Here is a 21,951-nt window from a genome sequence, read left to right as displayed (position 1 = left end):
TATTTATATCCGGCAAGAGGCCTTTTTTTACCCTCGGTGGTAGCTTTTTTTTATTACTCCTGCAGTATATTGCAGTGTAACTTAGCGTGCTGGCCTCACTTCCCCTTACTCAGCACTCTGCAGGCTTCACTCGGCGCTCGGTCTGTGTGCGTCCTTGCATCAACCTGTTGGTAGACTGCTGCTGTCAGCAAGGCTATCTGTGCTTGCCTACTTCGCAACGCCTCAGTCGCCGACGTGCCTCTGTTTTGCCATTCTCCACTGCATGAAGCAAGGCTTATAAGATGTGGCCGCAACAGGTGGCAACACGGGGCGTTGGGATGGCATGCCTTTGCATAGTGCTGGCCGGAGAAGACTTTGAGAAGATTTTGCATTTTCCCATAATACGTTCCTGTAATGTAACAATAGAGTTTCTTTGCACTAACTAGCGACGTACAGCTTGCATAAGAATGAATGTTTCGAAAGATATTGTTTAACACACGACCTTCAGAGTGTGATTATTAACAGTTTTAAAGTTAACTTTTCCCCAATATTTTGTTTTTGCAAATAGACTTACTTAGCTGCATCAAGCAGACAGTCTGATATGATAATTCCGTAAAGACTATAAGATCTTCCACACAGTTTTCATGTACAAAAAAAGATTAAATCCTAAGTCACAAATAGTGTAATTTCTCCGACACTACTAATCGACTTTGGAAGAGGTAAATATCGTCGAACCTGCCTTTTTCAGAGTAACGATGCTAGCAGCCGAAATTACGACAGTTTGGTACGAAAAAGAAAAGGCGATAGTGTTCTCTCTATGATTAATACACGGAGCAGACAGATTAATGTGACCACCTGTCATATGCCTCAATTACCATCTTTTATAGTGCGGACGTGCAGGAAGAGAGTCAGTGAGGTTCTAGAAGGTATCGACGGGGATGTGGAGTGAAACGTCCCCTTAGAAAAATTTATGACTGACTATGCTGTTAAACCCCTAACGTTATTTGATTTTCAAACAGCTGAACAGAACTGTACGTTCGCTCTTTACCTATTCTGATCAACACTAAACTGCCACGCAATAGTGTATTTTTGGCGCAACGCAATCTGATTTTCAAAAATCCCTACAAAAGAATGGCCCTGACTAACAATAACCTATACCTTTCATGAATCACTTAGCTCACAAAAAGCTTCGTTACTCGAACTACTGCAATACAGCGAGCGCCACTACTGCCAGCTAAATAAAAGATTCTAACTACTGAAGGCACTAACTACTGATAGGCATAGTTAGCAAATGAAAGATTTTGATAGAGAACAAACAATGTATTTACCTTAATAGTGTTCAAAAGACATAATATATGTATCAGTTCATGACAGCCAGTCTTACAAATTTACTGTCTCTGATGGACACACGTCCAGATCATCCACACTCAAAACAACGCCATCCCTCTCCACACATCCACCACTGCTGGCGGCTCACCTCCAACTGCGCAACGCTACGCGCTGTTAACAGCCAACAGCCCAACACTAGAACATTCCAACAATGCCACCCAGCCACAGACTGCACGCAGCACAGCCAGTGATTTTCATACAGAGCGCTACGTGGCGATATCAACATAAAACCATAAACAGCCTACTTACAGGAGTCATGTCGACTCCAATGCCATGGCCAGCTGCACAACATTTCTCGACTGAGGATACATCGCCCGAACGGCCCGATCGATATGGTTAACAGATTTTCGATTGAGTTTAAATTGGGGAAGTTTAGTGGCCAAGGCAGTACGGTAAACTCATCCTGGTGCTTTTCTAACCATGCAGGTACACTGCGAGTTGTGTGAAGCTTTGCATACTCCTACTGGTAAATGTCAACGTGCCGAGGCAAAAACAAATTGCATGTAGGGGTCCACATGGTCCCCAAGATAGATGCCTCCTTGTGCTGATCCATTGTGCTTTATACACTCCTGGAAATGGAAAAAGAACACATTGACACCGGTGTGTCAGACCCACCATACTTGCTCCGGACACTGCGAGAGGGCTGTACAAGCAATGATCACACGCACGGCACAGCGGACACACCAGGAACCGCGGTGTTGGCCGTCGAATGGCGCTAGCCGCGCAGCATTTGTGCACCACCGCCGTCAGTGTCAGCCAGTTTGCCGTGGCATGCGGAGCTCCATCGCAGTCTTTAACACTGGTAGCATGCCGCGACAGCGTGGACGTGAACCGTATGTGCAGTTTACGGACTTTGAGCGAGGGCGTATAGTGGGCATGCGGGAGGCCGGGTGGACGTACCGCCGAATTGCTCAACACGTGGGGCGTGAGGTCTCCACAGTACATCGATGTTGTCGACAGTGGTCGGCGGAAGGTGCACGTGCCCGTCGACCTGGGACCGGACCGCAGCGACGCACCGATGCACGCCAAGACCGTAGGATCCTACGCAGTGCCGTAGGGGACCGCACCGCCACTTCCCAGCAAATTAGGGACACTGTTGCTCCTGGGGTATCGGCGAGGACCATTCGCAACCGTCTCCATGAAGCTGGGCTACGGTCCCGCACACCGTTAGGCCGTCTTCCGCTCACGCCCCAACATCGTGCAGCCCGCCTCCAGTGGTGTCGCGACAGGCGTGAATGGAGGGACGAATGGAGACGTGTCGTCTTCAGCGATGAGAGTCGCTTCTGCCTTGGTGCCAATGATGGTCGTATGCGTGTTTGGCGCCGTGCAGGTGAGCGCCACAATCAGGACTGCATACGACCGAGGCACACAGGGCCAACACCCGGCATCATGGTGTGGGGAGCGATCTCCTACACTGGCCGTACACCACTGGTGATCGTCGAGGGGACACTGAATAGTGCACGGTACATCCAAACCGTCATCGAACCCATCGTTCTACCATTCCTAGACCGGCAAGGGAACTTGCTGTTCCAACAGGACAATGCACGTCCGCATGTATCCCGTGCCACCCAACGTGCTCTAGAAGGTGTAAGTCAACTACCCTGGCCAGCAAGATCTCCGGATCTGTCCCCCATTGAGCATGTTTGGGACTGGATGAAGCGTCGTCTCACGCGGTCTGCACGTCCAGCACGAACGCTGGTCCAACTGAGGCGCCAGGTGGAAATGGCATGGCAAGCCGTTCCACAGGACTACATCCAGCATCTCTACGATCGTCTCCATGGGAGAATAGCAGCCTGCATTGCTGCGAAAGGTGGATATACACTGTACTAGTGCCGACATTGTGCATGCTCTGTTGCCTGTGTCTATGTGCCTGTGGTTCTGTCAGTGTGATCATGTGATGTATCTGACCCCAGGAATGTGTCAATAAAGTTTCCCCTTCCTGGGACAATGAATTCACGGTGTTCTTATTTCAATTTCCAGGAGTGTAGAACGACGAGATCAGCCAGGGAATTCCATGAAAATATTCCCCATATTATAAATTCTTCGGCCTGGATCCTGCCGACGACTGTTGCAGGACCGTATACGCCAAAGGCCATTTGACCGATGGAGCATCAAACGTTATTCATCTGAAAGTGCCGTCTGTCGCCACTCCAGTTGCGGTACTGGCGTGCAAATGCCAGCCTGCGTGGCCAATGAACAGCAGTGGAGGCCCTTACACAGCAACATACGCTGAACGGTCGTTGAGGAGACGCTGTTTTTAGCCCCCAGGTTCATCTGTGGTATCAGTTGCTCAACAGTCGCCCATACTAATCTCCGCAGCCGTCGTTCATCTTTCTCATTTAGGTTGGTTGGTTGGTTTGGGGAAGGAGACCAGACAGCGCGGTCATCGGTCTCATCGGATTAGGGAAGCATGGGGAAGGAAGTCGGCCGTGCCCTTTCACAGGAACCATCCCGGCATTTGCCTGGAGTGATTTAGGGAAATCACGGAAAACCTAAATCAGGATGGCCGGACGCGGGATTGAACCGTCGTCCTTCCGAATGCGAGTCCAGTATCATTTAGGACCCGTGGTGCACCACAGTTGTCTCTGCATCTACATCTACATGGATACTCTGCAAATCACACTCAAGTGCCTGGTAGAGGGTTCATCGAACCACCTTCACAATTCTCTATTATTCCAATCTCGTATAGCGCGTCCTTCCAATTTAAGTTGTTCATAATTGTAATACCTAGGTATTTAGTTGAATTTACGGCTTTCACATTAGTCTGATTTATCACGTAACCGAATTTTAACGAGTTCCTTTTAGCTCTCATGTGGATGACCTCACACTTTTCGTTATTTAGGGTCAACTGCTGCTTTTCGCACCATTCCGATATTTCTTCTAAATCGTTTTGCAGTTTGCTTTGATCTTCTGATGACTTCATTGATCGACAAACGATAGCGTCATCTGGAAACAACCGAAGACGGCTGCTCAGATTGTCTCCCAGATCGTTTATATATGTAAGGAGCAGCAAAGGGCCTATAACACTACCTTGGGGAACGCCATAAATCACTTCTGTTTTACTCGATGACTTTCCGTCAGTTACTACGAACTGTGACCTCTCTGGCAGGAAATCATAAATCCAGTCACATAACTGAGACGATATTGCATAAGCATGCAATTTCACTATGAGCCGCTTGTGTCGTACAGTGTCAAAAGCCTTCTGGTGCCGGTTTTGGAAAGCGCCATTTCGCCACGCACTGTATACTTCAACCACCGCTGCACGTGGTTATTTTACAAACTTAGCCGTTGCGGAAATGCTTCCATCCTTGACCCAGAAACCAATTATCACCTCCTTTTGTATGTCAGATAAATCGGTTTGTTTCCGCCTTACAACGACTCCAATGTTTTCCGCTTACCCCGCCCTCCCCCGTCCCCCCACGCGACACGCTTTATATACCCTCTACTACTAGTGCTGCTACCTGCCGTCTGTGAGTGGTTATTGCACGTTGACCTCTAACATGGACGGTGGTCACATAGTGACTTGACCGTGTATAACTATTATAAAGGAACTATTTGTAGTGTAGTGGTGATTTTTTCACAATTCATTTTAATGCAAACAGAAATAAGATATCTTAAGTGATTCAGGAAATATCTCAGGTGAATAGCTTAGCTGAATGACGTAGCATATCTTATCCTCACGTGGATCGCCAAGTGCGTTTCCTTATAGTTCATAATCGCCCGGTATATGTGTAATGCTAGGAGGCGAAATTATAAACCAAATCAGCAGAGAATGTGTGGTGTGCAAACTATGGCTAATAGAATGGTAGCGCAGTCACAAAACCACAGCTGAACACCACTACCCATCAGTGTTTTCGAAAAACTGTAACTATTTAAACATTTTACTTCTAATGAAAGCGTTTCATGAACTACGTGAAGTGGATAATAGATATAAAAATACACTGAAAGAACCTATCACAGGAGACGACTAGTGTATCGTAACAGTTTCATGAACTACGTGAAGTGGATAATAGATATAAAAATACACTGAAAGAACCTATCACAGGAGACGACTAATGTATCGTAACAGAGCAGAAACTACAGTCTCTTAATGTACAACTGAATCATGAGTTTGAGGGATTGTAGTCCGTCCTCCATCAAAAATAGAGCAGCCTCAGGAAAAAGGTCTTATTTTTTGAATGCATGTCATTATGAAAAGTGAAAACATTCAGATTTAACCTTCTACTTCGCGACAGAATTAAACAGACACAAAAAAACAACGCACTGTTTCATTGTCGTAGTGGTGTACATGCGCGCATCGCTTGTCGCCTAATGCAACTTGAAAATCTCCGGAGATTTGAGAATGGGGCAGGAAAACATCGCTAATTGCACACTTCTTGGAAAGAGCTCCCCAGCGGCTGAAACAACTGGTGGAGCGTCGGCTAATAGGATTTGGATTAAGCTTCCCCGGCGCCGGACCCTTTAGAAGTGTTTACGTCTAGACTCGGTGGCCCAGACCACTCGACACCAATCACGGATCGACTGGAGCATCGCGCTGTGTTTCGGTTGCCTTTCTGAGGCTCTTGAGGACTGTATTAAGATACTGCCCGCTTTGCGAGCTATTCTCTGTATTTGCGTCGACTAAAAAGAATATTTTACGTTATAGGCTCTTTGCATCTTGCTAACGGTGTCGGGTATTAAAATATCCAAGTACATTGCAGTTGCAAGGAATTTCCCAAGTACATATTTAGTGCATTTATGGTAGCTTGTCGGACTTGGTGCTCTAGTGCCTGGAAAGTGAGAGGTCGCATGTTAGAATCCGGAAATTTTCAATCTCTCTTTAATCTGTCCTTCACCTCTCGAGTCGCCAGAAATGAGACGTTGTTCGGATTTCATGTTAAATTGTAGGTCCCATTTCCTCGGTTGGATGTCTAATGTAGATCAGAAACAAGCAAGTCGCCGAAGAGTAGTTCAACTGAAAGTGTTACACCCGGCCCTGGGCCCCACACGAAACTGATTATTATGGGAGATGATGCCAACCGTTTACACTATCTTGAGTGGAAATCATGACACATATAAAGAATGACCAGCGTAGAATCAAATTCGAGTCATGAATAAAATAGTGTACCCGTGCAAATGCATAAGACTGCAGACAGTTGGTATTGCCTCAGAAACACCCTTTCCTGTATGACAAGATACGGCAGTGTTACTCCAAACACAACCAACAGCCGTCATATGAAACGGAAACGTGAAAGTAAAGTGCCAGTACGAGTCACAGGGCGTGAATCAGCATGTAACTGAATCTGAACGTAGCATAACAGTTGGTCGCCTGGAAATCATTTTTCTCATAGTGTGACGCTTTGTCTTGTACAGCGGTACTGTAGGATATCTGCATCACTGTTGTGACAATCGTCACACGTGCCAGTCTTGAGCTGTGTACTCGGTGCCCGCTTCGTCCTCACAGAAGTTGTGACCCATTTGTTTCTCACCTTCACACTCCATAAACTCTTCTTCACCGACAGCATAGGCAGCGTCTGGAGATCTTACAGTTACCGCTGGTGGTGCAGTTCGATAATAAACTATGTTAGTTTTCGGTTGCGTTCTGTGAACAACATAAACCGTTTTTCGCATACGATTCTGGAGTTGTGCGGTACTTATACTCGGGAGACCGGCTTCGATCGCTGGTGATATGTTGGTCCGTTTCTTGGATTCTGGAAGGTGGTATATCTGTTTATCTGCAGGACACGGAATAGCAGTTGCCTTGGAAAAAGCAGACATAATGGTTCCACCATTTAGTGTGAGATGCTTTTGAATATGGGAGTTGTCGCCGTAGCACTGTCATACAAACATTAATGGAGTATTTCCTTGCACTGCAGTGTATGAAATAATCTAAGGTCTTTCCGTTAATCGTTATTTCTCGCTGAAAAAGTTCAATAAAAAAAATTGTTCAAATGCCTCTGAGCACTATGCGACTTAACTTCTGAGGTCATCAGTCGCCTAGAACTTAGAACTAATTAAACCTAACTAACCTAAGGACATCACACACATCCATGCCCGAGGCAGGATTCGAACCTGCGACCGGAGCAGTCGCTCGGCTCCAGACTGTAGCGCCTAGAACCGCACGGCCACTCCGACCGGCTAAAAAGTTCAATCGAACAATTCGTGCTGCACTGATTGAACACTACACTCCTATTTCCAAACGACTCAATCTGTAGACGCATTGCCGTTTCTTTGTATGGTTGAGTATGAGTTTGTGCACGGGGCCGTGAACAGATGCTCGTCACTCAGGATTGGCACATCATTTTTCTCGGTCTTACTTCCCAGGCCGGTCTTGACTTCTCGTTTCGCCTAAAGCAGATACACCACCTATCATAGTCCGAGAAGGGATCAAACCGTCAGGGAGCTTGTCTTCTGGATATTAGTTCGTCGTATGTGAGACACTCAGTATTTGACAACTTCGTTTACATGAGCAATATAATGGTCCATACTCTATTCTAGTTTTTGCGAAACCAAAGTAGACGGTCTTTATAGATTTCTATGCGCTAAGCACAAATATCACAATTAATATTATCCCCTAGCTCAGGGTTACAAGTAAAGTTGGACTTCCTTTTTCACTTATATTCCTACCATAATCAATAGGATATATGCATTAATTCAACTTGCCAATTTCATTTGCACCGTTTCTTTGCTTTCTCTTTTTGGTTGGTGGATGTAACATCCAGAAGCAATTAGCCGGCATAGAAGTAGTCCACCGTCCTGTGTATCGTTGTGCCATTAGAGAAATGTCCTGGTGGAACCTCTCGCCGTGCTCATTACTGAAAGGACTACAATTCTCTGGGAACACATAGAGATGCGAGTAAAGGAAGTGCATCTTCGGAGTCATTCTGCAGCCAATGACCTTATAAGCAGAAATGAGTTCGTCCACAAGGTCTCTGTAATTTTCGGCTCTACTGTTTCCCAAGAACAATGTTGCCACGTTACGAAAAAGTTCCACATAGGCAGCTGATCAGGAGTCGATTGTGCTCAATGTGTGTGTCCACCAACAGCTGGCGTGTCTGTGGACCAATGAAAATCCCCTTTGCGATCTTATATGTGATGAGACATGCAAAGTTCTTACTCAAATACACACCTGGAAATTGAAATAAGAACACCGTGAATTCATTGTCCCAGGAAGGGGAAACTTTATTGACACATTCCTGGGGTCAGATACATCACATGATCACACTGACAGAACCACAGGCACATAGACACAGGCAACAGAGCATGCACAATGTCGGCACTAGTACAGTGTATATCCACCTTTCGCAGCAATGCAGGCTGCTATTCTCCCATGGAGACGATCGTAGAGATGCTGGATGTAGTCCTGTGGAACGGCTTGCCATGCCATTTCCACCTGGCGCCTCAGTTGGACCAGCGTTCGTGCTGGGCGTGCAGACCGCGTGAGACGACGCTTCATCCAGTCCCAAACATGCTCAATGGGGGACAGATCCGGAGGTCTTGCTGGCCAGGGTAGTTGACTTACACCTTCTAGAGCACGTTGGGTGGCACGGGATACATGCGGACGTGCATTGTCCTGTTGGAACAGCAAGTTCCCTTGCCGGTCTAGGAATGGTAGAACGATGGGTTCGATGACGGTTTGGATGTACCGTGCACTATTCAGTGTCCCCTCGACGATCACCAGTGGTGTACGGCCAGTGTAGGAGATCGCTCCCCACACCATGATGCCGGGTGTTGACCCTGTATGCCTCGGTCATATGCAGTCCTGATTGTGGCGCTCACCTGCACGGCGCCAAACACGCATACGACCATCATTGGCACCAAGGCAGAAGCGACTCTCATCGCTGAAGACGACACGTCTCCATTCGTCCCTCCATTCACGCCTGTCGCGACACCACTGGAGGCGGGCTGCACGAAGTTGGGGCGTGAGCGGAAGACGGCCTAACGGTGTGCGGGACCGTAGCCCAGCTTCATGGAGACGGTTGCGAATGGTCCTCGCCGATACCCCAGGAGCAACAGTGTCCCTAATTTGCTGGGAAGTGGCGGTGCGGTCCCCTACGGCACTGCGTAGGATCCTACGGTCTTGGCGTGCATCGGTGCGTCGCTGAGGTCCGGTCCCAGGTCGACGGGCACGTGCACCTTCCGCCGACCACTGGCGACAACATCGATGTACTGTGGAGACCTCACGCCCCACGTGTTAAGCAATTCGGCGGTACGTCCACCCGGCCTCCCGCATGCCCACTATACGCCCTCGCTCAAAGTCCGTCAACTGCACATACAGTTCACGTCCACGCTGTCGCGGCATGCTACCAGTGTTAAAGACTGCGATGGAGCTCCGTATGCCACGGCAAACTGGCTGACACTGACGGCGGCGGTGCACAAATGCTGCACAGCTAGCGCCATTCGACGGCCAACACCGCGGTTCCTGGTGTGTCCGCTGTGCCTTGCGTGTGATCATTGCTTGTACAGCCCTCTCGCAGTGTCCGGAGCAAGTATGGTGGGTCTGACACACCGGTGTCAATGTGTTCTTTTTTCCATTTCCAGGAGTGTACTAAAAAGCTCCTTCATTCCAGTGTACAGCCTTAACAAATGCTGTCATGAGTCCGAGCTTAATGTGTAATGGTAGGAGAACAATACTGTTCAGATTCACTAGAGGTTCTTTGGTAATATAGTTTTGACCTACACACCAGAGCTATTCGTGGAGGCCATTCCCTCCGTGTGTAGTGTTTTTCCCTTGTACGACTGTCCCAATCAAACAGGTATCAGTAACGCTTAGTGTAACCCACTTGCAAACCAAACAGCATCACAATTACTTTGAAATCTCCACATACCAGCCACTCACGCTTATTACAATTAACACATTTTATAGCTGATATCAACATGGTATAAGTTTTTAAACTAAAGCAGCATATGCAACAGGGATGGACGGTCCTTCATCACTATTGTGCTTCCAGGTATGTCTTTGAGACGACTGTTAGGAGTCTCTACTCTCCTGGAGTGTATGTAATGTTCAGGTCTTCCAACAAACCGTCAATGCCACTGCAGAATGTAATGTCGCCTTCAGTACTCAAATGATAAGCAAGTTTTTTCTGATGATCCCAAAACAGAGATATACTTACTGTATCATCAAGAAGATTCAACTACTGCAGTCGTAAGGCCACGATTTCAGCTTTATCCTTTGGCAGATCTAAATCCTTAATCATATCACGGTGTTCATACTGTGTAATTTTGTGTGGTTCTCCAAATGGCTCTGAGCACTATGGGACTTAAGATCTGAGGTCATCAGTCCCCTAGAACTTAGAACTACTTAAACTTCTCTAACCTAAGGACATCACACACATCCATGCCCGAGGCAGGATTCGAACCTGCGACCGTAGCGGTCGCGCGGTTCCAGACTGAAGCGCCTAGAACAGCTCGGCCACATCGCCCGTCTGTGGTTCTCCAGATGACGATGTGGGTGTTAATGTAGGGTCAGTGTCACTGTCAGGTGACTGAACTTTCTCGGCTCTACGTGTCGGTTCAACATCATCGCTATCATTGTTTGATGATAGTCGACGTGGGGAGAAAGGAAAAGGCAATCCTCGCCATGAGCCACAGGACGAGTGACAGATAGGATGTCAGGATATTGAATATTCTTCTTCCTCTCGGAGAACTCCTTTCCTGAAGGGAGGTACAATACGAAAATAGCAATCCGATCCGTTATTTGTGGTTTCACGCCACAACAAACTTCATGGAGAAGTTTTTACCATACATCCGTGCATTCAGTGTAGAACAACACGAGGTCCAACACGTGTCGAGCCCATAATTTATCTTGGTTTTCAACTCAACACCCGCAATACAAGGCGTGTGCTTGTTCACTGCTTTTGTTAATGGTCGACTAACTAAACCACAAATAACAACTGCATAAATGTAACAAAATTTATCAGGTTTATTACTGCAGGTACATGAAATTTTTGTAAAAACGTACACACGCACAATAACACAACTCTTCAGTTTCAACAATTCAACTCACATACATTCTTTACCAACAGCCGTAACGTTCGTTACAGTAATAAGTGAACTAACGCAGCACAAGAGCACGTAACCATGACAAACGACAATTTAAATCGCCTATGGTTTCTACAATTGACATTTAAAATCTACCATTCGCAAATAATTTTCCAGTTAACACTGAGAATATTCCGTTACGAAACTAGTCTATTCTTTGTAAAAACAAAACATTAGAAGTCTATTTAATTTATCGGATGTACTCTTTGAAGTGTGACGAAGTCTGATGCCAATTAGACATACATTGCATGAGCGTATTCAGAGCGAAAAGTAACACGTTTGTAGTTCAAAAGTAGCTTGTTTGTCGTAATGGAATAAATTTTTTATGTTCTCATGCAACATGGCAAGCAACCTAACGCTAACACCGCCTCTTGCATCGAAAATGATCTCATTTCTGATAAGTTTAAGAACGTACCCCATATCCATCTAAAGCAACTAATTGATGGCTAGATCCCGGTGAGCTACCGAATTGAGGGGGTGTTAATTGCTACATTGTAGTTGCTGTTCCAAATAGGAACTATGAACGTATGCTTGCAGCACTGTGAACATGGCTGTTGTCTTACTGGAATGCGATGTGATGTAGAACAAGAGGCAGCATTTTGTCAGAGGGAATTTTGAAATATACATTGCAATTCACTTTCACGACAAGCTCAATGCATGAGCTCAAATCATTGTACGAAAAACGTGCACAAACCATCACAGACACTCCTTCGGCCTCAACTGCTCCCTCTACACTGGACGCCTCCAGTCGGATACCGTCCAGTTTCTGTGTTCCTTGACCCACTGACGACGTCCAGCTACATGTGGTAACGTACCCTACTACAAAGTTCCATTGCAATCTGTTCTCTTCGCAATGCACGCCAGGAAACTGGTTAGATGGACCTGCATTCAGCGACAGTAGTAATTCCTGCCTTGTTTGAAAGCGATTGCAAACGCGTCACACTCGTCTCCGGTCCTTGTTCGTTCGGATGTGCTTACAACCACGCTACGTCCGCCTTCTTACATGGCACCGAGCGGGATAGCGTAGTGTTTAGCAAACTGGTCGCACAATCGGAAGGACGACGGTTCAAACCCGTGTCCGGCCATTCCGATTTAGGTTTTCCGTGATTTCCCTAAATCGCTTAAGGCAAATGCCAGGATGATTCGTTCGAAAGGGCACAGACGCTTACCTTCTCCATCCCTCCCTAATATGAGTTTTTGACCCGTCTCTAATGATGTCCTTGTCAACAGGCCGTTAAAAGCTAACCTCACCCTCCTCGTCACATGGCTACGAGTGGCCATTATGCGTTGTAGGAGGAATGGACATTTTGCATTGTTCCACCAAAAAATCTGGCGACTTTATCCACGCTGTGTCCTTGGGCAGGTTAAAACACGATAGCTCCTTTGTATCTCTGTCACGGCTGCAAGCGGACCCAAGTTACTGCGATGATGCACTGATTCCATACAACAGACTGCTACATAACGCCACTTCACTGCCGTGACTTACGTCGGTGGTTGGTAGTCATGTGACCATCTAGTAGTAGTCCCATATGGGCAGGGGAGGGCTGTCAGTGGCATAATCCACCGCTCTTCAGCCGAGTGACATGACAGCTAATAGAAGAAAAAAATGTTACATGTAAAGGCGATCAAAAAGGACGACATAAAACAGAGTAAGGGGAGATAATGGAGGTAAAAGTACACTGACATGGAAACATTCATGGGGGGGGACAATTAAAAAAGTCGACATAAAGTAAAAATAAAAACCACAGTTGGCGATTCGTAGAGCACAAAAAAAGACACTGAAGTCACATGCATAGGTTAAAAGTTGGCCTCAGTATTAAAAACACTCCAGAATGACGCACTTTAAACCCACTTGCAGCACACATGATGAAGAATAAAACTGCCAGGTAGGACCTGTCGAGGGAGAGGCCTGAGAGGATGGAAAAGGAGGAGAGAACAAGGGGGCAGGATGAAAAGAGTAGGGGCATCAGCAGGTGCGCCAAGAGGCAGGAGACAGGTGGGGTGGGAGATGAAGAGGGAAGACAAGGCAGGAGAGAGTGCAGAGACACTGAAGGGGAGCACAGGAGAGGGAGGGGACATAGGAGGGGAAAGCAGCTCAGGAGAAGGGAGGGGGAGGAGAGGGAGCCCTGAGGAGGACGCAGGAGGAAGGTGGGGTTAGAGTTGGAAGGAAGGGTAGATGTCAGGGAGAAGCTCAGCATCTGGGAGGAGTAGATGCTGGAAGTTCCATTGGGAAAGGAGGCAGAGGGTGTCGAGATGGAGAGAGGGTGGGACACAATCATAAAGATGCGGCAACGGGTTGGGGGTGAAGAGGAAGGGGACACCAGGGGGTGAGGGGTATCGAGGTGGCGGACAATATATAGGGTGCAGATGTGTTCAAGGAAAAGGAGAAGGTGAGGGAAGGGGATGAGGTCGTAGAGGATGCACGTGGGCAACAGAAGGCGGATGTGGAAGGAGAGGCGGAGTGCATGGTGTTCGAGGATTTGGAGGGCTTTATAGGACTTGGGAGGGGCAGAAATCCAATCAACGCTGGCATAACAAAGAATGGGGCAGATCAAGGATTTGTAGATGTGAAGGTTGGTGGAAGGATGCAGACCCCATGTCTGGCTGGACAGGAGTTTCGGAGACGGAGTCTGTTGTGAGCTTTGTGTTGGATGGTAAGGTAGCGGTCGAGGGTAAGGTCGCTCCAAAACGACCAGAGATCTCTTGTAAGACTGTGACTAACACTTTGTCCAGTGAGCTTGTTTAGTGTGGCTGAGCGTCTGATGAATATAGTTTTCTTGGTTACCTATAAAGCGTATTTCAAGGAAAGTAAATCTAGGGGCCTACCTTTGAAGAAGCGGATGTAGCAGCGGTAGGCGAGGAAGTTGTGGAAGGTCTGCCCATTGGAGGCGCACACGGGGTCCGGCGTGGCGTTGCGCGCCGCCTCCAGGCAGATGGCGTCGCTGTTCGCGTGCACAGACCACCGGCTGGGCTGCAGTAGCGCTGCCGCACCTACCAACGGAGACAGGCAAGGTGTGACATTTGTACCGGTTGCGTATGTATGGAGAGTACTCGATAAATAGGGTATTGGCAATATTAAGACATTTTTAAACTTTTTAATTTCACAGAAAGTGCATATGATAAGCGAAACTGAGCAGTTCAAATTTCTAGGTGTTCAGATAGATAGTAAATTGGAAAGCCCACGTTCAGAATCTTGTTCAAAGACTTAATGTTGCCATTTTTACTATTCGAACGGTATCTGAAGTAAGTGATTGTTCGATGCGAAAATTAGTCTACTTTGTTTATTCTCATTCGCTTATGTCGTATGGTATTATATTTTGGTGTAACTCTTCCCATTATAAAAAGGATATTTTTGGCTCAGAAACGGGCGGTTGTGGCAGTAAATGGTGTAAGTTCACGAACCGCTTGTCGACCTCTGTTCGCTAGTCTGGGTATTTTGACCTTGGCTTCCCAATATATATATTCAAAATCAAATGTGTGTGAAATCTTACGGGACTTAACTACTAAGGTCATAAGTCCATAAGCTTACACACTACTTAACCTAAATTATCGTAAGGACAAACACACACACCCATGCCCGAGGGAGGGCTCGAACCTCCGCCGGGACCAGCCGCACAGTCCATGACTGCAGCGCCTGAGACCGCTCGGCTAATCCCGCGTGGTAATATATGTATATTCTTCACGGTCGTTTCTTGTTAACAATATCAGCTTATTCCAGAATAAACAGCTTTCACTCAGTTAATACTGGGCAGCAATTCAACCTGCATTTGGATCAGACTTCCTTAACTCTTGTGCAGAGAGGTGTGCAGTATACTGTTGCACCCATTTTCAATAAGCAACCACAAGAATTCAGAACTCTTAGCAGTAATCCAAGCGCCTTCGAACAGAAACTTAAGAGATTCATCATGGGTCACTCCTTCTATTCTTTTGAGGAGTTCCTTGAAAAATTAAGCTCATTCTTACATTAAATTGTTGATTGCATTTACTTAAACTTACAGCTTAACTCTTTTTTGGGTTCATAAACATTTTATTTTTATCTGTTATTCTCTTCATGTTGTAATTTCATGTACTGACCTTGGAGATTTGCTACTCAATTTGGTCCTACGGAACTTGACGTGCAAATAAATAAATAAATGATGAAAGAGTTTTTTGGATGCTCTACTTTTTGTATCTTCAGCGCCGACTTTAGAATAGACGGAGATACTTTCTAACGGTATGAGGATTAAACTTAAATATGACGTCGAATGTAACCTCCTATGATAATAACGTATACGAAATGTGTGTTGCTTGAGTTAATTACAGTGATCCAAGTACCCCGATACACATCAGTAGTATGAAATTGATAATTACTTGTCAGGACAGGCAGACCCGTCATTATAAAAGAAGGTGATATCTGGCGTGTTGTTAGTATAGAAGCAGTAACAGGAGACTGGGTCGGTCAGAGGACCTCAGTGGCTTCGAACATAGACTAATCACTGGATGTCACCTGACCAATAGATTCGTCAGAGATATTTAAATCCTTCTGAAGCTGCCAACAGCGACTGTTGTTGATGTGACGGTGACTCGGAAACATGAAGGGAAAACCGCAGCCAAACTAAAACCATACGGACCTCGTGTACTGACCATCCAGCATTGCTGTGAGCGGTTGTAAAAAATCGCATGAAATCAGCGGATGAAATCAATCGTGAGTTCCAAAGTGCAGCCAGCAGTCGAACAAGCACAATGACTGCGTAGGGAGTTACAAATAATGGAGCACGATGATAGAGCAGCACCTCATAAGCCACACATCGTTGTAGTAAATGCTGAGCGACGCTTGAGGTGGTGCTAAGAACGATGCCACTGGACAGTGGATGAGTGGGGAGGAGTGACATGGAGTGGTGACTCACGCTGTACACTGTGCCAATCCGATATTTCTGAAAACCGAAAATCTGTTCTGTGGGAATCAATTTGGGTTTCAAAAACAACGATAGCGTGAAACCCAAGCTCGCCCAGTTTGTCCACGAGACCCAGAAAGCAGTAGATGCCGACGCCCAGGTCGATGCCATGTTCCTTGACCTACAGAAAGCGTTCGATACAGTTCCGCACCGCCGTCTAATGAACAAAAAAAACACAATCGTACTGAATACCAGACCAGTGGTGTGATTGGCTTCAATATTCTCTAACAAACAGAACACAGCATGCCACTCTCAAAGAGCGGACATCTTCAGACGTAAAAGTAAATCCGAGCTTACCCAAAAGCAGTGTTATAGCACCATTACTTTTCACAATTTACATAAATGACCTAGCTGTTAATGTTGAAAGCTTCATGGGGTTTTTTGCAGATGGTGCTGTTGTACACAGAGAAGTCGCAACGCCCGAAAATTGGACCGAAGAAGACCTGCAGAGAATTGGCGCTTGGCACGTAAACAATTGAAATATATTGGGCGTAAAGAGGCAGACGGACTTGTTATTGTCAGATTAGCCGATTGCAGAACAATCCCTGAAAGTAGTCACACCCATAAAATATCTAGGAGCGATTTAAAGTGGAAGACCACAAAGAATAAATCGTCGGTAAGACGAACTGAGGTTAACTGGAATAATCTTCAGGATATGCAGCCCGTCCACGAAGGAGGTAGCTTACACAATTCTAGTTTGACCAACACTTGAATATTACTCGCTAGTGTGAGATCCTTACTAGACAGGATTGTCAGAGATAATAAAGAAGACGCAAAGAAGAGCAGCGCGTTTCTTTACAGGCTCACTTAGCAATCATCTTCACTAAGATGACTCATTCCCTGGATATGGGGCTACTTGACTTTGTACCACAACATCTTGCAGAGGTCCCCTTCAAAAGATGTGGAATTTTGTCAACAGTTTCACTTAATGTTGTTTCGGTCTTCAGACAGAAGACTGGGTTTGAAGCAGCGCTCTACACTGCTGTACCCTGCGCAAGCAGTTATCTCCAAATAACTACTGAAATCCACATCCATTCGAACCTGCTTACTGTACTCGTCTCTTGGACTCCCTATGCAGTTTTTACCCCCACCCCACGCCTAGCTTTAATATTAAGCTGACGATTCCTTGCTGTCTTAGAATGCGTCTTATCAACCGGTCCCTTCTTTTAGTTAAGTCATGCAAAATATTGTTATAACAATGTTTCTATAACTTGTTATTTATTATTATTTTTATTCCTACAGGGTTTGGCCACCAAAAGCCATCTTCCGATTTAGATTGGTTTGTCACAGTGTAACTCATTACATTAATCGCCGTAACTGGCTGTGCTGATGTTAAAATTGGTGCTAATGTCACTTAAGTCCAACGTTGTATATCAAGAAGTAGCTGACCATGCTGTGAAGCATTTACCCACGTTCTCTCAGTCCAGTACCCTCGACAGACCTTCTCCCGGGCCGGAGAATATCGACGTAGCAAGTACTCGGCTGCCGAAGTTTCTTCCATAACCTTACCCATGGTACAGTAGCCTGACACGGCCCAAAGAGTTTGGCGATGCGCATAAATAGGGTTAACCATCGGCAGAGCTATGTTCCGTGCTCATAGGAATTCGTGATAGGCCAGAGTAGTTTTCAACCGAAGAGTCTGAGATCGAGACAACCGGCAGGCATACTGATTATGTGCCAGGAAAGTGTCGCTGTCTCCAAGCGGTGTCATCATTTATCAGTCCGTCGTTGGCTCAGCACGCTGTATGCAGTGCGAGTTGAGGAATAGCCCAGCCATATCTGTGCCCCTCGCACCTGTTCATCAAGATAGTTACCTTATGGGTACTACCAACACCACGACGTCAACGTCTTGATTGAAAAACGGCATCTACCGTTTCTCTCACGTTGCTGATAACCTCATCGTCTACTTTTACAATTTGTGTTCATGGGTCATCTGATTTAGACATAGTTTCTGTGTTTAAGGGACAGCACTACTATATCTACGAGGATCCGACATGTGTTATTGTGTAGGTCACTAGCGACTATTACGAAATGTAACAGCTTATAGGCAGGTCACAGTGCAACAAATCACTTACCAATTCAGCGATGGACAACAAAAAAAAAAAAAAACGAGCAGCCATACCACCCAGTAACGACCGCCCCAAACGCGAATCCCCGCTAGCAGTAGGTTACAGGCGTCAGAGAACACCGCCATTGGACGCTAGAACCGTGAAATACGCTCTCATGGACTGATGAGTTGTAGAAAGTTGCGTAATATTGTGCGAATGTACTCCGCTTTACAACAGGATACGGTTCACGAAGTTTCTAGAGGCATTCCTTTAAAATTAGGGTCTTTGTCGCTCACCAGCAAACGATAAATAAGGCTATGTTCCGGTCACTTGCTTCTGTGGTTTAGCTTATAGCACCCAGCGGATGAAGAGTATTTTCAGCAAGACCCGAATTGTGTCAAAACGGTTTGAGAAACACTCCACCAATATGATGGTGGTTATGTGGACTTCAGACTGGTTTGATGTGACACGCCACGAATTCCTCTCCTGTTTCCTATGCCAAGCATTTGATCCCAGAGTAGAAATTGCAACCTACGTCCTCACTTATTTCCTGGATGTACTCCAATCTCTGCCTTCCTCTACAGTTTTTACGCTCTCTATTTCCTCACTGACATCTTTTTCAAAAACATTCAGAAAGCAATGTATTGTAGGGTAGCGTCATATTTAAGCAGGAACATTAACTCAGCATATCACATTCTGGATTCCAGAAAGGTTGCTCGATTGACAACTCTGTTTATACATTCACTCAACAAATATTATAAGCCTTAATTTAAATATCTCTTGTTGGTATTTTCTGTGATCTTTTCAAGGCGTTTGATTGTGTACTGTAGATCATATTACACTCTAAGAAAAACTTTTATGAAACTGATGGCCTTACACTCAATTGGTGTCCGCCCCCAGAAGCTGAGTGGTGCCGGCACGGTAGCTCAGCGTGTTCGGTCAGAGGGTTTAGCTACCCTCTGTAATAAAAAAACTGAGGAAAAGGATCAACAGTGAACTTGAACGGGTGTCAGGGGACGTCTGCCTCAAACAAATGCCACGAACATTATCGAACAAAATGAGATTAAAAAAAAAAGTGGTCAGAGTGACAGACTGTCAATCCTAAGAGTCCGGGTTCGATTCCCGGCTGAGTCGGAGATTTTCTTCGCTCAGGGACTGGGTGTTGTATTGTCCTAATCACCATCATTTTATTCCCATCGACGCGCAAGTCGCCGAAGTAGTGTCAAATCGAAGGACTTGCAACCGGCTAACGGTCAACCTGATGGGAGGCCCTAGTCACACGACATGTACATGTACTCAACTGGTTTGAATTATACTTAACAAACAAAACGAAAAAACTTGTGCTGACTAATTCAGACAGTGTTGGAATCATAAAAACTGTAATGACTTGAGAGAAATCACAACGGGAGTCACAGAGTCACACAGGGTTCAATTTAGGTTCCACTACTGTTCCTTATATCGGGTGTCTCTCCTAGGAGTCGTCAGGCGCATTTTCTCTGGTGTTTCGTCAGATATCGGCACTTTCGTATTTGCAAAGTGCAGCTCGATTCAGCCCGAACAATAACCTTCATAACGTTTCTCATGCGACGTCCACTGTCGATGGGAAGACTAGGTTCGTTTGTCATTACAAACATGATTTTTGAAGCGGAATTTTAGATGCCCATCCAATAGAGCTCTTCCACATTAGTCTAGAATGTTATTCCTTTTATGGATCTTTGTTAACAGGGGCATTAAAACGTCAGCAGCGACAGCACCCCCCTTGACCGCGCTGGCTGTTATCGCCGTACAGAAGCACTGCTCAGTTGCTGCTGGAGTACTAGCTTATTCTTCTTGTTTTGCTGTAATACATCGAATAACGCACTGGACTAATTTGGGACTGCTCTATCGAATGGTAACGTAACATTACGCTTTCCGCGGATACTGGGCGCTGTATGTGAGATGTGATGAGCAGAATTTGCTTGGGCTGACTCCAGCTACAAGCATCAAAAGCTAAGTCGCAATTATGTGGCGAGGCAGCAGATAACATGCTCGTGACAGTCCATAGGAGAAACACGTAATGATGTGACTCACCTTCCACTCAAAATACAACAAGCAGAACAGGTACTTTTTACAGAAGATATTAATATTACAAAACAGGTAAATCCCATTACAGAGAAAGCAACAGAATAGAACGGTAATGGTAAAGGAATTATTATGCGATCCTCTGAAAACAGGCTCTCCCTATTTTTTTAAAAAAAAAAGTGCATTACGTCCAGTTCTGTACAGCAAATAGTCACCTAACGATCGATGTAGCACATTAACAGGAGTCAGTAACAGGGTAGAATGCTCTAAATTATTAAAAATTTATGCGCTCTTATCTTTTTCTTCAAAATATTTATATAGCCTTTAACATTTTCACATAATAACATCACATAACAGAACATAATAGGAAACAAATTATTGTTGTAAATATAAATAATTATATACTCTATAAATAATTATCTCCTCCCCAGGGAATACCGCCTGGTCGACGGCGTCTTATGTGACGGGCAGGGAGGCTTTTGAGCTCTGAAGAAGCTGGGGGCTATGCCGGCGGTAGTGCAGCTGCTGGCAGGGTCACTGGCACCAGCAGAAGAGCCAGACGAAGCGTGTCCCACACCATGGAGTAGGGGAGTGGGGTGGGGCTCTATAGACTAGGTGGCCGAGCGGTTCTAGGCGCTACAGTCTGGAACCGCGCTATCACTACGGTCGCAGGTTCGAATCCTACCTCGGGCATGGATATTTCAGTAAAATAACAATTCAGCCAAACTTAGTACGGAAATTGAGACAAATTACGGCAAAACTTTTTCTGTCTTTCGAAGGAAAGCTGAACGTATCGTCGTAGTGAGTCCACCGGCACGTGGGAAGCCGGGAAAACCTATTTCAATCTACCACTCAGAAAGGGAACGGAGGCGAGGCAGAAACTGTTATACACTGAAGAGCCAAACAAACTGGTACACCTGCCTAATATTGTGTAGGGCGGCAGCAAGCAGAAGTGCCGCAACACGACGTGGCATGAACTCGAATAATGTCTGAAGTAGTGCTGGAGGGAACTGATACCATGAATCCTGCAGAGCTGTCCATAAATCCATAAAAGTAGGAGGGGTGGGGACCTCTTCTGAACAGCATGTTGCAAGGCATCCCAGACATACTCAATAATGTTCATGTCTGGTGAGTTTGGTGGCCAGCGTAAGTGCTCAAATCCAGAAGAGCCACTCTGTAGCAATTCTGGACGTACGTGGTATGCCGACCGAAGTGGCCGAGCGGTTCTAGGCGCTACAGTCTGGAACCGCGTGACCGCTACGGTCGCAGGTTCGAATCCTGCCTCGGGCATGGATGTGTGTGATGGCCTTAGGTTAGTTAGGTTGAAGTAGTTCTGACTTCTAGGGGACTGATGACCTCAGAAGTTAAGTCCCATAGTGCTCAGAGCCATTTGAACCAATCTATAGACTAGGTCGTCAACCTGGAAATGGAAAGCTAGTCTTCCAGCTTGGGGACTGAGCGTAGGTCATGATCAGGCCAGTTGTGACCTACGGATGTGAAACATGGAAACTAACGAG

At 46.0% G+C, this 21,951-nt stretch overlaps 1 protein-coding gene across 1 annotated transcript in view; it reads right to left on the bottom strand.

Annotated features, from left to right (window-relative positions):
- Window positions 1-17,838, bottom strand: part of LOC126121327 (serine protease inhibitor dipetalogastin-like) — a 219,189-nt gene extending 201,351 nt beyond the window's left edge. The window contains exons 1-2 of the mRNA XM_049915083.1: window positions 17,715-17,838; window positions 14,218-14,382 (exon numbers count right to left, since the gene is read on the bottom strand). Of these exons, the coding sequence (XP_049771040.1) occupies window positions 14,218-14,382; window positions 17,715-17,838 (289 nt within the window). The remainder of the gene's footprint in view (window positions 1-14,217; window positions 14,383-17,714) is intronic.
- Between the last annotated feature and the right edge of the window lie 4,113 nt (window positions 17,839-21,951).

Source organism: Schistocerca cancellata, chromosome 1 (genome assembly GCF_023864275.1).
Source record: "Schistocerca cancellata isolate TAMUIC-IGC-003103 chromosome 1, iqSchCanc2.1, whole genome shotgun sequence".
Classification (NCBI taxonomy): Eukaryota; Metazoa; Arthropoda; class Insecta; order Orthoptera; family Acrididae; genus Schistocerca; species Schistocerca cancellata.
This window is presented reverse-complemented; position numbering and strand designations above follow the sequence as displayed.